Source organism: Phoca vitulina, unplaced genomic scaffold, assembly GCF_004348235.1.
Source record: "Phoca vitulina isolate PV1807 unplaced genomic scaffold, GSC_HSeal_1.0 scaffold11, whole genome shotgun sequence".
Lineage (NCBI taxonomy): Eukaryota > Metazoa > Chordata > Mammalia > Carnivora > Phocidae > Phoca > Phoca vitulina.
Window position 1 is genome coordinate 2,458,243 of NW_022589714.1, and position 14,443 is coordinate 2,472,685.

At 37.3% G+C, this 14,443-nt stretch overlaps 1 protein-coding gene across 5 annotated transcripts in view; it reads right to left on the reverse strand.

Moving 5' to 3' along the window:
* CASP8AP2 (caspase 8 associated protein 2) overlaps positions 1 to 14,443 on the reverse strand; it is a 54,019-nt gene that overhangs the window by 18,811 nt on the left and 20,765 nt on the right. For 4 of the 5 annotated variants that reach the window (XR_004300163.1, XM_032409269.1, XM_032409272.1 and 1 more), the window contains exons 4-8: positions 13,853 to 13,953; positions 13,226 to 13,300; positions 11,737 to 11,852; positions 4,983 to 7,195; positions 977 to 4,103 (exon numbers count right to left, since the gene is read on the reverse strand). Coding sequence is in view for 4 of the 5 variants with exons in the window: in XM_032409269.1 (XP_032265160.1) it covers positions 977 to 4,103; positions 4,983 to 7,195; positions 11,737 to 11,852; positions 13,226 to 13,300; positions 13,853 to 13,953 (5,632 nt within the window). In the remaining variant the exon portion in view is untranslated. The other variant, XM_032409273.1, reaches the window with a different exon arrangement.

Here is a 14,443-nt window from a genome sequence, read left to right on the forward strand (position 1 = left end):
ATAAAAATCAAAAGTACAACCTATTGAAACTTTTTTCCCCAAACTCCTAGTTTAGGGGAAAACACAAATTACAAATCCTCACACTTTCTACCCTGTTTCACCACTTGTCATTCTTCCTTTCTAAAATGTGGTTATGGGGGGCACCTGAGTTGCTCAGTCAGCTAAGTGTATGCCTCTGGCTCAGGTCATGATCCCAGGGTCCTGGGATGGAGCCCTGCTTCGGGCTCCTTGCTCAGCCGGGAGCCTGCTTCTCCCTCTCCCTGCCACTCCCACTGCTTGTGCGCTCTCTGTCAAATAAATAAAATCTTAAAAAGTAAATAAATAAAATGTGGTTATACTGGGGCACCTGGGCGGTTCCACATTTTGAGCATCTGGCTTAATTTCGGCTCTGGTCATAGTCTCGGGGTCGTGGGATCGAGCCCGGCATCCGGCTCTGCGCTCAATGCAGAGTCTGCTTGTCCCTCTCCCTCTGCTCATCCCCGTACTCATGCTCGCTCTCTTTCAAATAAATAAAATCTTTTTTAAAAAAATAAAATAAAATGTGGTTATACCAGTTCCTTACAAATCAAACAATTTTTAATTGAAAAAGTGAAGTTAAAAAAAAAAACAAAAAACAGGGGCACCCAGGTGGCTCAGTCGGTTAAGCGACCGACTCTTGATCTCAGCTCAGGTCTTGATCTCATGGTCGTGAATTCAAGCCCCGAACTGAGCTCCAACTGGGTGTGGAGCCTGCTTTAAAAAAAAAAGTGGAAACTTACATCCATGGTGCTAATGCACATTCCTGCTTAAGAGCCACTGCTCTAGATCATTCTACACTACAGCTGGACTATACAATGCATCTTCTACCAACTTTGGCCACTTTTGAAGTAAGTCATCACTTGCCTTATTTTAGGATGGGATAAAACTATGATGACATGACAGAACAGATGTCTGGCCTGTCAAAATTTCCTGGTGATTTAAGTCTCAAGATTCTTACCTTGTCCATAAAACTATAATTTCTCCCTTCTTTTTAATAACATTCTTTGCAGAAAGGCTTATAGGAGAAGTGGCAGATGCTGCTGATGGATCCTTAATCCCTGGGCTTGATGATGAGGGGTCTTTGGTCACTGCAGGGTCCTTTTTCTTACTGGCTTTCTTTTGGTGAGCTTCACCATTCTCACCAGAATCTTGGGTAATTTTCTTGGTCTTTTCCCTACTGCTTAAGTCTGTTTCCTTTCTCTGTTTTTTATGAGAATGATTTAGATCAGAAAGGTTTTTTCTCTTTTTAGGAGCATTATCCAAAGACCCAGGCAACACCGAGCCATCAGAATTTGATGTCAGCTCTGACTTTAAATTATCCTTTTTTACTTCGCATGAACTGGGAGGTTCCGAGGTCAAATCAATATAGGTTTCCTCAACAATGCTTTCCAAAGGCCTGTCGGCCATTTGCACCTTTTCTTCCTTACAGTTATCTTCATCTACACATATCACCTGACACTCCAAGCGTTCAACAGCTAAAGCAGGACAGTTCCCTTCACTTTTACTCTCACTTGAAACATCTTGTGTCAAATCAATAAAAGCATCTACAGTATCAGGCTGCATATTATCTAATATTTGAGCACTCTGATCCAGATTGCCTTCAGAACATCCCAACTGATCAATATTTAAAACTGTTACTTCTATGAATTCCCCCAAGTTTTTGGTCTCAGTGACTGGATCTTTTGTGAGGTCTATATATGTGTTTGGAAGATGAGCCTCGACAGAATGTGAAATTTCCTCCATTGGAGGCAACTCTTCAATGCTTTCAGGTACTTTTGGTTCCCATACTTGATGCAACTTGAAACATTCATCAGTCACTTCATTACTATGACCCACTTTACCTGAAGCATCTTTAAGAAATTCATATATATCGGGAACCTGTGTTTGTATCATACAGTCCTGTTCTTCATGAGCTGATTTACTGCTATCAACATTGTTGTTGGAATTTAATTCCTCTGCAGATTTAAAAACTCCATTCTGACATGAAACATATTCTTTCTCTGCTGCTTTATCAGCTTCCTTTTCCACTCCAGGCAAAGATGCCAATGACTCATCAGCCACCGTATTCTGTTTAAGATTAGGGGAGGTAGATGGTGCTGCACGCCGTATTTTCACAATGAAATGATCATTGGACTTTTCCATTATGACAGCATGCATGGGTAGGTTGGGGTGGTACTGAAAGCCTGGAGCAACAGACCGACTTGTCCATGATGAAGAACAACTTGATTTGCTGCTTGAATTATCAGACTCCAGGGCTAAATGAATATCTTGTTCAGATGCATCCTCTTCCTCAAGTAAGGCATCCTCACTAAAATGGGCACTAATAACTTCTTCGGGAGTTGAACTAGACAAAACTTCAGGCTTTAGGAAACTGAGATGACCATCTGACTTCAGAGGTGATGGCACTGTTAAAGAGACTGCTAGATCTTCCAGAAGTATGGAGGAAATGCAGGGCTTGCTCTTTTCTGAACTACATACATTATCTTTACTCAAAGCTATATTCGTGGACACTTCAAACATACAACTTTCATCCAACACATCAGGATGAACTGGCAACGAAAGCCCTGAAGACAGAGAAGGACCTTTCTCGGATGATAATAATGACCAATTATCATCACTAATCATTTTAGGACATGGAGAAACCACCCCTGAAACTAGCTCGTCAGTTGTACAAGCTGGTATAGATTCACACTTAAGACTCTCCAGCAGCTGTTTTTCTGGGGTCTTTAACTCCCACTCACTTTTTTCATTACAATTAACGCTATTATCCAAAAGATCAGAACCCTGTAACAAACTTTTAAATATTTCACCCATCTGGGCATCACTCACTAAATTAAAAGTAAGGCTTGAGGCTTGCTGTTCAGTAAGAATCTCGAAACTGCGTTCTGGCTTCAAAGCTGCATGCTGGGATGTTTGTGCATCCTCCATGGCGTTGCCTTCAATTTTCCCTGGCTTTGGGGTGCTGGGACGGTTTGGTTCCAATGAGTGTTCTTCAGATTGAGAGTTCTTAATATTATCAAAGCAAGTGTTACTTTTTTTAATGTCACGCTTTACTGTGTTAATATTGAAATTATTTTGGTCTTGATGTTTTTCCTCAGATTTTTTACATCCTAGTAAAGACTTACAATTAACAGAATCTTCTGATTTGGGGGATTTCTCTTTCAGCATTTCTTCACTAGAGCAGTCCACATTCTCCTTCTGACCATTTGAATATTGTGCTTTTTCTTTATTTATCTTTTCACGTTTTCCTTCATCACTGTCACTGCCAAAGTTTATGGAATCACAAAACTTTACTAAGATTTTCTTCAGCTTTGCAAACAAATAATCCAGCTGTTCATCTACAAATTTCCACAATTTTTTTTTCATATCTGGTAGCTGTTGTTCAAATAAACGATCCACAATGCCATTCTTCTTAACTTGCTTAAGCTTAGATTCTATAACATCACAGAGATTATTCTGTAAAGTAGTCATTGACTTTGAGATTTTGGATAAGTCAAGGTGTTTAATTAATGATGTAAAACTCAAAACTGCTGACTCGATAATTCTATGAAATTGTATTAATGAAAATTTTACCTTAAATTTCATATAATTTTTCCTTACATGTTTTCTTATCACTCGTAACATGTGCATAATCTCTCGTACAGAAGAGGGTGCAGCAATAATCGGAACTATTTTTTCCAGGCTGGAGGTACTCATTGTCTTGTCTTTCTTCTCTGTTTTTGAAGATCTGCTAGATTCACTTCGTCTTTTATTCCATTTGCTTTTAGTCTGATGGATTTTTATAGAAGATGTTTTTCTACTGTCTTTACCCAAATGTATAGTACTTTTTCTACTTCCTGGGCTAGTTTTTGTGTTCTGCACTTCAGTAGAAGTTCTAGGTATAACACTTATTTCAAAACTTTTTTGTGGTTTAGATTTTTCACTGTCACTTATAATTTCTCCTTCTTCTAATTCATCTAAAGATGAGTTCTTATGAGAGTCTGCATCTGTAAATTTGTCAGATTTGCAAACTGGCTTTTGATTTTCCTTATTGAGATCAGACTTGCTCTTGGACGTAGACTGAGCTGAATTTGGTGGAAATATATCTGTGGAAGAGAAAAGTATATTATAGTCACATGACTAGAGTCTTAATCATTTGGTATTTCCATACTAAATATAATAAAAAGTTAAATACTGAGGCAATTCATTTTTTTTTTAAAGTAGGCTCCACGCTTAGTGTGGAGCCCAATGCAGGGCTTGAACTCACAACCCTGAGATCAAGACCTAAGCTGAGATCAAGAATCAGATGCTTACTTGACTGAGCCCCTCAGGCACCCCCAATTCATTATTTTAACAGCTTTTTTTAGTAGAACGTTAATGCCTAATACTTAATCATGTCATGTCTTTACTGGTCTCAGTTGGTGCTCAGTGATGATGTAGTTTGGTCATTGGAATAACCATCAACCAATCCTTTGGGTATCTTTACTTCATGTTAGCAGCATCACCTACTCTACACCATTTGAGGATGACTTTTGAACAAAAATGTGAAAACAAGCAAAGAGTATTTGAAACAATCTGTCCTACCACTCCTTTTGTAAAAATAAGAATTATCTAAATTTAGATTAAAGGCTCAATGTACATTTCTAATTAACAACGGGGGTCTGAATAATATGTTAATTATGTTTTCAAAAAAGAAAAAGCACTGGGACACCTGGGTGGCTCAGTCGGTTAAGCATCTGCCTTCAGCTCAGGTCATGATCCCAGGGTCCTGGGATCGAGTCCTGCATCAGGCTCCTTGCTCAGAAAGGAGCTTGCTTCTCCTTCTGCCTGCCACTCCCCCTGCTTGTGCTCAGTCTTTCTTTCTCTCTAATAAATAAATAAAATCTTTAAAAAAAAGAGAGAGAGAAAAGAAAAGGCACTAATTCTTCTTGCTTATGTATTCTGCATTCTCACAAAAAGTTATAGAACATAATATAAACCATTACCTTTATGACTGTTATTACATAATGGAACTTGAGATGGGCTTTCCAATCTAAGAACTTTTGCTACAGGTCTCACTGGACTATTCAGAGGACTGATGGCTTCTGGGATAGGCTTCAGGTGATTAAGGTCAATGCTCAGAACTGAATTCTCATCATCATTATATACTGAGTTTGTTTCACTGATTTCCATTCTGCTGTCCATTAACTCAGTCTGCTGAAGTGAAGATTCTAGCGTCTCTTTAGGTGAGCAAGGCTCCAAATGACAAGACTTACTTTCAACCAGTGGTGTATCTACAAGAGAAGGCTCAAATTTGGGGTTACCATCTTCTGAAAGGACTACTGGCAAAATGCCAGTTTCTTCAACTGAAGGCTGCAAAATGCTGTCATTGGATTTAGCTACTTCTGTTGAAAAAGCCTCCTTCATTCCCATACCTTCAGAAACACAAGGATTTAAATCATCTTTTTTTTTGGTATCCAATTCCAAGCCAAAGTTTTGAGAAACATTTGTTTGTAATATGTCCATTACTACAGGAACTGCTGTCCTGGTATCATTAGTGGTTTCTTCTATTTCTGTTGATGATGGAAACAAGGATTCTGTTTGTTCCATTTCCACAGGTGCTGAGAAGGAAGTCTCTTTACAACAAATGGGCACATCACAATCCACAGTATTCTCAACAGATTTAACTAACAAACTATTTTCTTCCTCCATTTTCCTTTCTGGATTACTGGTCCTGACTTCAGCTACAGCTGCAAGAGCAACCTTTGGTTCCGACAACTTTGATTCCGTTTCCTCTGTGGTATGTTCATTGACAGAGGAAACACAGGTCACTGTTGTCGCCTGCACCAAGCACTCCAAATCACATATGCCACTGGATTTGGGGATATTGGTTATTTTATGGTGGTTATCCTGAGAAACAGGCTGCTTTTTAGCAGGAGAAAGAGTTAAGTTCAATTTTTCCATAAAACTCAACTTTAAGTCTTTATTTTTTGTTTCATTTGGACCACTGTCAGCTTTAATTACAAGCTCTTTATTATCTGCTCCTTGAGAAACACCATTGTTAGAGACTTCACCTTTATCACTTTTTGGCTCATTCTGTCTCTTTAAATCAGTAGTGGTTTTCTTTGTTTCTTTGTTAGTCTTCTGCAAATGTTCTGTAGGTGTTCTTTTTTCATTTCTTATATGCCTACTTTCTTCTTTGCTTTCTCGTTCTCTTTTCCTCTTATCTTCAGTTCTATGCCGTTCTGCTTTTAAAGGTGTATTTTCCCATTGGTGCACAGCATCAACTTCCTTGGAGTCAATGTGTTTATGAGTTCTACTGGATGAAAGAAAGGATGGACATCTTCCTTCTTGAAAACTATGATTACTTACACCTCTATCTCTTTTACAATCTTCCCTTCCTCTTCTCTCTTCTAGATGGTATTTACTTGAATTATGAGAAGATTTTATTTCATTCTTGGAATGAGGAAGTGATGCCCGTTCAGATCTTCTCCAATGATCCTGGTCTTTTACTACGGATTTAGGTTTTTGATCAGCTTTTCTTTCTTCTTTGTCTGGTGACTTAAGTTCTTTTCTATTTGTATTTTGTGATCTTTCACTTTGTCTTTCTAGTTTTTTGTCACTTTGAGAGTCAACTCGAGTATATGACCTTTCTCTAAAGGTCTCTTTCTCCCAAGAAGAGCTAATGCGTTCATTTTTATAATCCAAATCTGTGTTACTTTTAAACTTTGAATTTTTGCTTTCAGCCTTTGGTTCACCTTTACCATATTTCTCAGGACGTCCTTGTAGCCTTTGACTAGCCTCTATGTTCCTTGGTTCACCATCACAACTAGTATTTAAGTCTTTCCGTATTCTATCGGTTCCTCTGCTATATTGGCTATGTCTAATATCTTTCCTTCCTCTTCTATTATCCTCATTTGAGATACTCTCACCAACCTGATAATGGGAACGTGACCAAATGCCATTGGTGCAGTGTTTTTCGATAGATGGAGACAAATACAAAGTGCTCTTTTTTTCACAATGTGATTTTCCTTCCTTTTCGGGATTTGGCAGTGAAGTGCTATGATGTACATCTTTAGAAACATCACTTTTCACTCTGAGATCAGTCTTTGAACAATCATCCAAATGGGAAGATCTGGATTTAAGATCTTTCATTTTAACTAAATCTGCTGTCCTTGCAGTTTTGTGATTATTGCGAAAATGTGAGAACTCTGACAATCTATTAAGAAATAGAAATTAACAATAAAAACCAAAGTTAATTGCTTTTTAATAATCCAGATTTTAACCACATGCAAAACACTTTAAAATTCAGGGCCCACATACTGGCAAAACTAGTTTTATTTCATATAAAGACGTGAGTGATGCTTACCAGCTTCCAACTAAATGGGCCTGTTTTCAAAACAAGCAACTCTCTTTCATTTGCTTTGCTCAAAGTCTGGAGGACCTCTCCATTCTATCCCAGCACTTAGCAATGTCTTCCAGACTTCCCTCACCACAGGCAGACAACTCCCAAACTAACCATAGATTCATTTCTTTTAGAACAAGTGACATTATTTTCTTGCCCTCACTGATTCTAGTGCAACTAAAACAGAAGGAAAAGTAAAACATTGCCAGACAACACAGATAATCATAGAGTTCGATGTAGCTCTCTACCCCAGTCTTCTGTTTCACATACAATTCCACAGTAAACCAAAGCATCAACAGCCATCTTAAAGTGGCACATACTATGCAAAAAATAAAGAGGAATATAGAGTTGTGATTCTTTCTTAGGGGAATGGCATGTACTTTTTGTTTAACAACAACAAAAGCCTAAGTCTTAAGGTTTTATATTAGTGTTTCAAAAAACTGGCAGTTTTCCTGATAATAAAACGTAAATAGCTCATTTTAGTTCTTTGTATACTTTAAAAGTCCATCTTCCTGAACTTCCATAACTTCCCTGAATCTCCATAAATTTATTCCTAATTAGTACTAAATGTGTAGAGAACACCAAAGCTTAAAAGACTCAGGAATAAGGGGAGATTTTTATAAAACAAAAGAGGACATGGGTGACATACAACCTAAAACAATGGCTCTTGTTATGGGCTAAATTATGCCCCACACCCACTCAAATTCGTATATTGAAGTCCTAACTCCCAGTATCTCAGTGTGCCTTTATTTGAGGACAGGGTCTTTATAAAGGCAATCGAGTTAAAGAGAGGTCACTAGGGTGGGGCCTAATCCACTATAACTAGAATCCCTATAAAAAAGGGAAATTTGGACACAGAGATATGTGTAGAAGGAAGACAATAGGAAGAGACACAGAAAGAAAGCGACCATTTACAAGCCAAGGAAAGAGGCCTGGAACAGATCCTTCCACCACATAGCTCCCAGAAGGAATCAATCCTGCTAACACCTTGATCTTGGACTTCTAACCTCCAGGACTATGAAACAATAAATTTAAATAACAATATTTATTAAGCTACCCAGTTTGTGGTAGTTTGTTACAGCAGCCTTAGAAACTAATACAGATCTTAACTCAAAAAACAATTAGAAGATACCTTCAACTGGGGAAAGATGAACATAAAAAGCACTAACCATAAAAGAAAAAAATCTGACAAACTAAACATCACTAAAATTAAAAACTTCTGGGCAACCCTTTTGGGTCTCCTCCCTCCTCGGGAGCTTTGTATTATCACTTCGCTATCACTCCATAAATCTTGCTTTGCTGCCCACCAAAAAAATAATTAATTAAATTAAATTAAAAACTTCTATTCCTCACAAGACACAATAAAGAGTGATAGACAAGCCACAGAATGGCAGATGTTCACAATAAATTTACCCAACGAAGAACTCATATTCGACAAAGGACATATGTGTAATGTATGTCATACTTATCAAACCTATAAACTATTAAACTGTAAGCTCCTAAAAGATAGCTCTAACCCACAGAGCTTGTAATACATATTTAGTATAGCTCCTTACTAGATAAAATGCTATCAAAAGTTTTATTTTAAGGGATACCCAGCTGGCTCAGTCAGAAGAACATGAGACTCTTGATCTCGTGGTCATGAATTTGAGCCCCACGTTGGGTATAGAAATTACTTAAATAAACTTTTTAAAGAAAAGTTTTCTTTTAAAATAAACCTTCACATAATATACTTTCCAAAATTTATACTCTTAAATTTTCACATTATATTTTTTCTATTAAACATGAGGTTTCAACCAAATGGTAAACACTTACCATTAGAATACCAAATATAGGTCACAATTAAAAAGTGAAAATATTTGGCAGAATATTTATTAGATAATGTATAACCACATCAATCAATCTAATGACACAACTCTCATTTATTCACCCAGTTTCTCTTTCCACCCTGTTCAAACATCACACCCCTCCTGTAAAAGATTCAAATATGTATAAAATTTCCCCAATAACTCAGGAAGCAATCTTATACTAGTTGGACTGATGTGATTTAGGTTAGTAAACACACACAGCCACCTTCATTTTCAAGAGGCCTAAAGTGCTTTATGATGCCATACAGTCCACACTTAAGATTACCTTCTCTCACTCATCAATCATTTATTGACTGTCTGCCATGTGCTAGACTCTGAGCCAGGTGCTTGATAAAATGGTGAAGATCCACAGACATGGTCCCTACTCCATGAAGCTTATAGTTCAGTGAAAAGATAGATACTAAACAGACCTGTACCTCTGAAACAAATAATACATTATATGTTAAAAAAAAAAAAAGAAAAGATAGTAAGGAAGGGAAAAATTTAGGGAGGGAAATCGGAGGGGGAGACGAACCGTGAGAGACTGTGGACTCTGAGAAACAAACTGAGGGTTCTAGAGGGGAGGGGGGTGGGGGGATGGGTTAGCCTGGTGATGGGTATTAAAGACGGCACATATTAAATGGCGCACTGGGTGTTATATGCAAACAATGAATCATGGAACACTACATCAAAAACTAAGGATGTAATGTATGGTGATTAACATAACATAATAAAATAAAATAAAAAACAAAAAGATAGTTCTAGCCCAGAGAGCATGTAACACAGAGATAACATGGAGATAAGAAAACGATACTAAACAAGTAATCCCATTAATCATTTTAAAAACTCTTAAATATACATGAAGCCACAAAAGAGAAATCTGACCTAGTCAGGGATAATAAACTAATACCCCTGTGAAAAGGATGTTTATGCTGAGACCCGAAGATGAGTTGGTTTTTAGCAGGTGGAGAGGAGCCTTCCAGGCAGTGGAAACAGTCTATGCAAAGGCAGAGCTCATGATACATTCAAGGAACCAAAAGAATGCCAGAGACATACCAGAGCTATGACACCTAGGACAAAGGTAAATGCTGAAGGCAAGGCCTGAAAAGCAGTTTAGGACCATATTGTGAAGAGTGGGGTAACTCTATGATAGTGAGATGTTCAGACTCGTGCTTTAAAAAATGTCCTGTCTGGGGGCACCTGGGTGGCTCAGTAGGTTAAGCATCTGACTCTTAATTTCAGCTCAGGTCATCATCTCAGGATTGTGAGACTGAGCCCCACGTCAGGCTCCGCACCCAGCAGGAAGCATGCTTAAGATTCTCTTCCTCTCCCTTCGCCCCGCCCTCCCATCCTCTTTCCCTCTCTAAAAAATAAAATAAAATAAATTTTAAAAAATAAAAAATAAAAAGTGTCCTGTCTGTGGCTTTAATACTAAGAAGAGACAAACCAGAGGCTGGAAAGAGCAAGAATGGATGCAGAGATACCAGCACAAAGACTACTGATCAGTGAGAGTTGATAGGTAACAACGATGGTAGAAATGGAGAGAAATGAATAATTTGAGAGATTATGAAGACATAAAAATCAACAGGACATGGTAATGAATTTAGATCTGAGGGGTGATTAGAGAGGTAAGTGTCAATGACTTCTAGGCACAGTGATTATGTGGCCCAGTTTGCCAAGTAATCTCACTGCAGTTATTAATAGCACTCGCTTCTGCTCTCAAAAGGGTCCTGGTGTGGGCAATAAACTAAATGGCCATTCTACACCTAGGTCTCTGGCTTGCACCAGCTGAATAAATGATGGAGAATCCACTGAGCTGGGAAACATGGAAGAGATTTGATCATAAATTCCATTTTGGATGAGGTAATTTTGAAAACTGTACAGATGTGAAGTAGTTATCTCCATATAAATTGAACTGACCTCATATGAGTGAGACTACCTCATACAAAAATACTGATAGAGAAAGGAAAAAACATAGGTTTAAGCTTTGAAGAACTCCAACCTAGCAAAGTATGGAAGAATAAACCTCAAGTTAGGAAGAAAACTAAGAATCATGAAAGCCAAAGCGAGAGTCTATTTCAAGAAAAGAAGGGCAAGTATGTCAAATAGTGTGTGAGGGCAAGTTAAAATCAGAAGTCAAAACTATTTGATGGACTTAATGGCAGTCACCGTTGACCAAAATGACAGCTGTTTTGGTGTACCAGTGGAGGCAGAAATCAGTGTGAAATGTAGTCAAGTGTGAATACAAACAGAAAATGAAGACAGCAAGTTTAGATAACTGCTTTGGAGGTCTGGCTGTGGAAGGCAAGGAGAGAGAGAGAGAGAGAGAGAGAGAGAGAGAGAGAGATAAGAAATTCCCTGGGGAATACTGCCCCAACCAAAATTTTAAAGACAGAGAGAACTTTACTAAAATGCACCATTTTCCTATCTTTCCACTCAAAAGTTTAACATATTCCACATATCAACACCCATGTGATTTATAAACAGATCCACACCCTTCAATTGTACCTTTGGTGAAGATTATTTATTTCTTCATCTTTGCGATTTATTTCCACTCTAGCGGTTTTGATAAGTGCTGAAATATTCTTCTTAAGAGATTGGTTTTCATTTTTTAAGCTGAAATTCTAAACACCATAAAATATATTTAAAGTACATACAGAAATAAAGTATATGTCTATAGGATTATTAAACTTACATAATACAGCTAATGATTACTGAATGCTCTAACTACATGCCAGGCATCACACTTTTTATCTTGTGTAATTCTCAAAAAAGTCCTATGAGAAGAACTATTATGCTCATTTACAGCAGAGATTCAAAGATGATTGGCACCAGAGCAAGGCCAGTTCAAGTGAAACTACTTAAAACAGGGATCAAAATGAAAAGGCAATAAAAAGTTCAACAAAGGGACGCCTGGGTGGCTCAGTCGGTTGGGTGTCTGCTTTCGGCTCAGGTCGTGATCCCAGGGTCCTGGGATCAAGTCCCACATCGGGCTCCCTGCTAAGCGGGGATCCTGCTTCTCCCTCGGCCTGGCCCTCCCCCTGCTTGTGCTCTCTCTCTGGCAAATAAATAAATAAAATCTTTAAAAAAAACAAACAAAAAACTTCAATAAAAAGACAAGAAGAAAGTTCTGCCTGGGTCATTGTCTTGAAAATTGAAAATAAAAATAAAACTTTATATTTAACATCTTAGGTTTAACTTGCAACAATGTACTAATTCTCAGATGAACAAAGAATGAATTTATTAGTATTAACTGGTTCTTTGGGGGAAAGGGAAACAGAGAGAAACAACTTTACAAAAAAAATAAAATAAAAATCAGAACAAGACATGACATCCTGTATTCTGTAGCATGCTCACAAAAAAAGTCACTCTTACAAAAATTGTGAAGGCATCATTTTCCCCCAACAGCCATTCTAAATCTTTGCTCCTCAAACCATTCTCTTTTAGGGCGCCTGGGTGGCTCAGTTGGTTAAGCGACTGCCTTCGGCTCAGGTCATGATCCTGGAGTCCCGGGATCGAGTCCCACATCGGGCTCCCTGCTCAGCAGGGAGTCTGCTTCTCCCTCTGACCCTCCTCCCTCTCATGCTCTCTGTCTCTCATTCTCTCTCTCACAAATAAACAAAATCTTAAAAAAAAAAAAAAACCATTCTCTTTTAAACCAACTGATATCATCTCCACTAATTTTCTATTATTTAACTGTTAATTAGTCTAACAGATCTTTATGTCAATGTCATTTAACAAATCAATCCATTTTCTTATATCAATTTCCTTGACACAGGAAATAATGCACATTTTGCCAGATTTGCTATTTCATTTAACACTAAAAAAAGAGTTTCCTCATAAACTGCCAACACTTTAGCATCTTAATTTCTAACAAAAACAATTTATTACATTTTGACTTACAAATAAGGCAAAAGGCCCTAGGGCCTCAGTACAGTTTCTCTTTCACTGACTGGCAGTAAAAACAAAAAGGCAAAACCATTCACTGTAATCCTACCTGTGTCTGTATTTCCTTAAACTTTTTCATCAGCTCTTTCATTTGCAGCTGACATTTACCATATTCTACTTGCAACTGTAAGATATAAAAAGATTAACTTAAGCATCGTTCTAAATTATTTTCTTAGCTTAAGTGACACTTCAGAATATTTTAAAATTTAGAAAATCAATCCACTATGAAGGAGAGACAAGGTCTATTTCTACCAACAGATATTTAGTAAAATTACTAGTTCTAAAAATTGTCCCAACCAAAACTTACTCTGTTTAGTTTCACATTCAATCCAGACCTTAAAATTCAAGGTAGAAAGAAATTTGTCTGAATTAAGTCTTGGGACATTTTAAAACTTAGTACAAATCATGAAAAGATAAAATGTTTTATCATACTGATTGCCTACTGAGGTTTTATATATTCAGACACTTAAATTTAATCAAGCAAAATTATAACTAAATTTAGACAAGCATTCAGAAAAAATTGTTTTAAAAAGCAGATCTGAAGGCAGAGACTAACTTAAATATTCTTTTAGACTAAGAGCTACATCTTAAACACAGAATGTTTAATAGTAAGCTGATGTCTGAACTTCAGAAGCTACAAAAGGTAAAATAACTCCTTAATTCTGACAAACCATACATCATTATATGTTGCCTCCTTTGCAGTTCCTTCTTCAGTCAGGATTTCTTCATATAAATCCAAACAATTTCGGGATGGCACACACAATTTGGAAGCATTGTCTAAAACAAACAAACAAAAAGCTCTTAAATTAAAACATGTACTTTCTGATTGAATCCTATCAAAATTCCAATGTCATTTTTCACAGAAATAGAAACAACAATCCTACAATTCATATGAAACCACAAAAGACAGCAAATAGACAAAGCTATCTTGAAAAAGAGACCAAAGCTGGAGGCACCACATCTCCTGATTTCAAACTAAAATGCAAAGCTATAGTAATCAAAACTGTATGCTACTGGCATAAAAACAGACACACATATCAGTGAAACAGAAGAGAGAGCCCAAAAACATATATGGTCAATTAATTTACGACAGAGGAGCCAATAATATACAATGTGGAATGGATAAGCTCTTTCAATAAATGGTGTTAGGAAAACTGAACCCCAACTTACTCCATATACAAAAATCAACTCAAAATGGATTAAAGACTTAAATGTGAGACCCAAAACTATAAACTCTCAGGAAAAAAAAAAAAAACAAGGGTAAGCT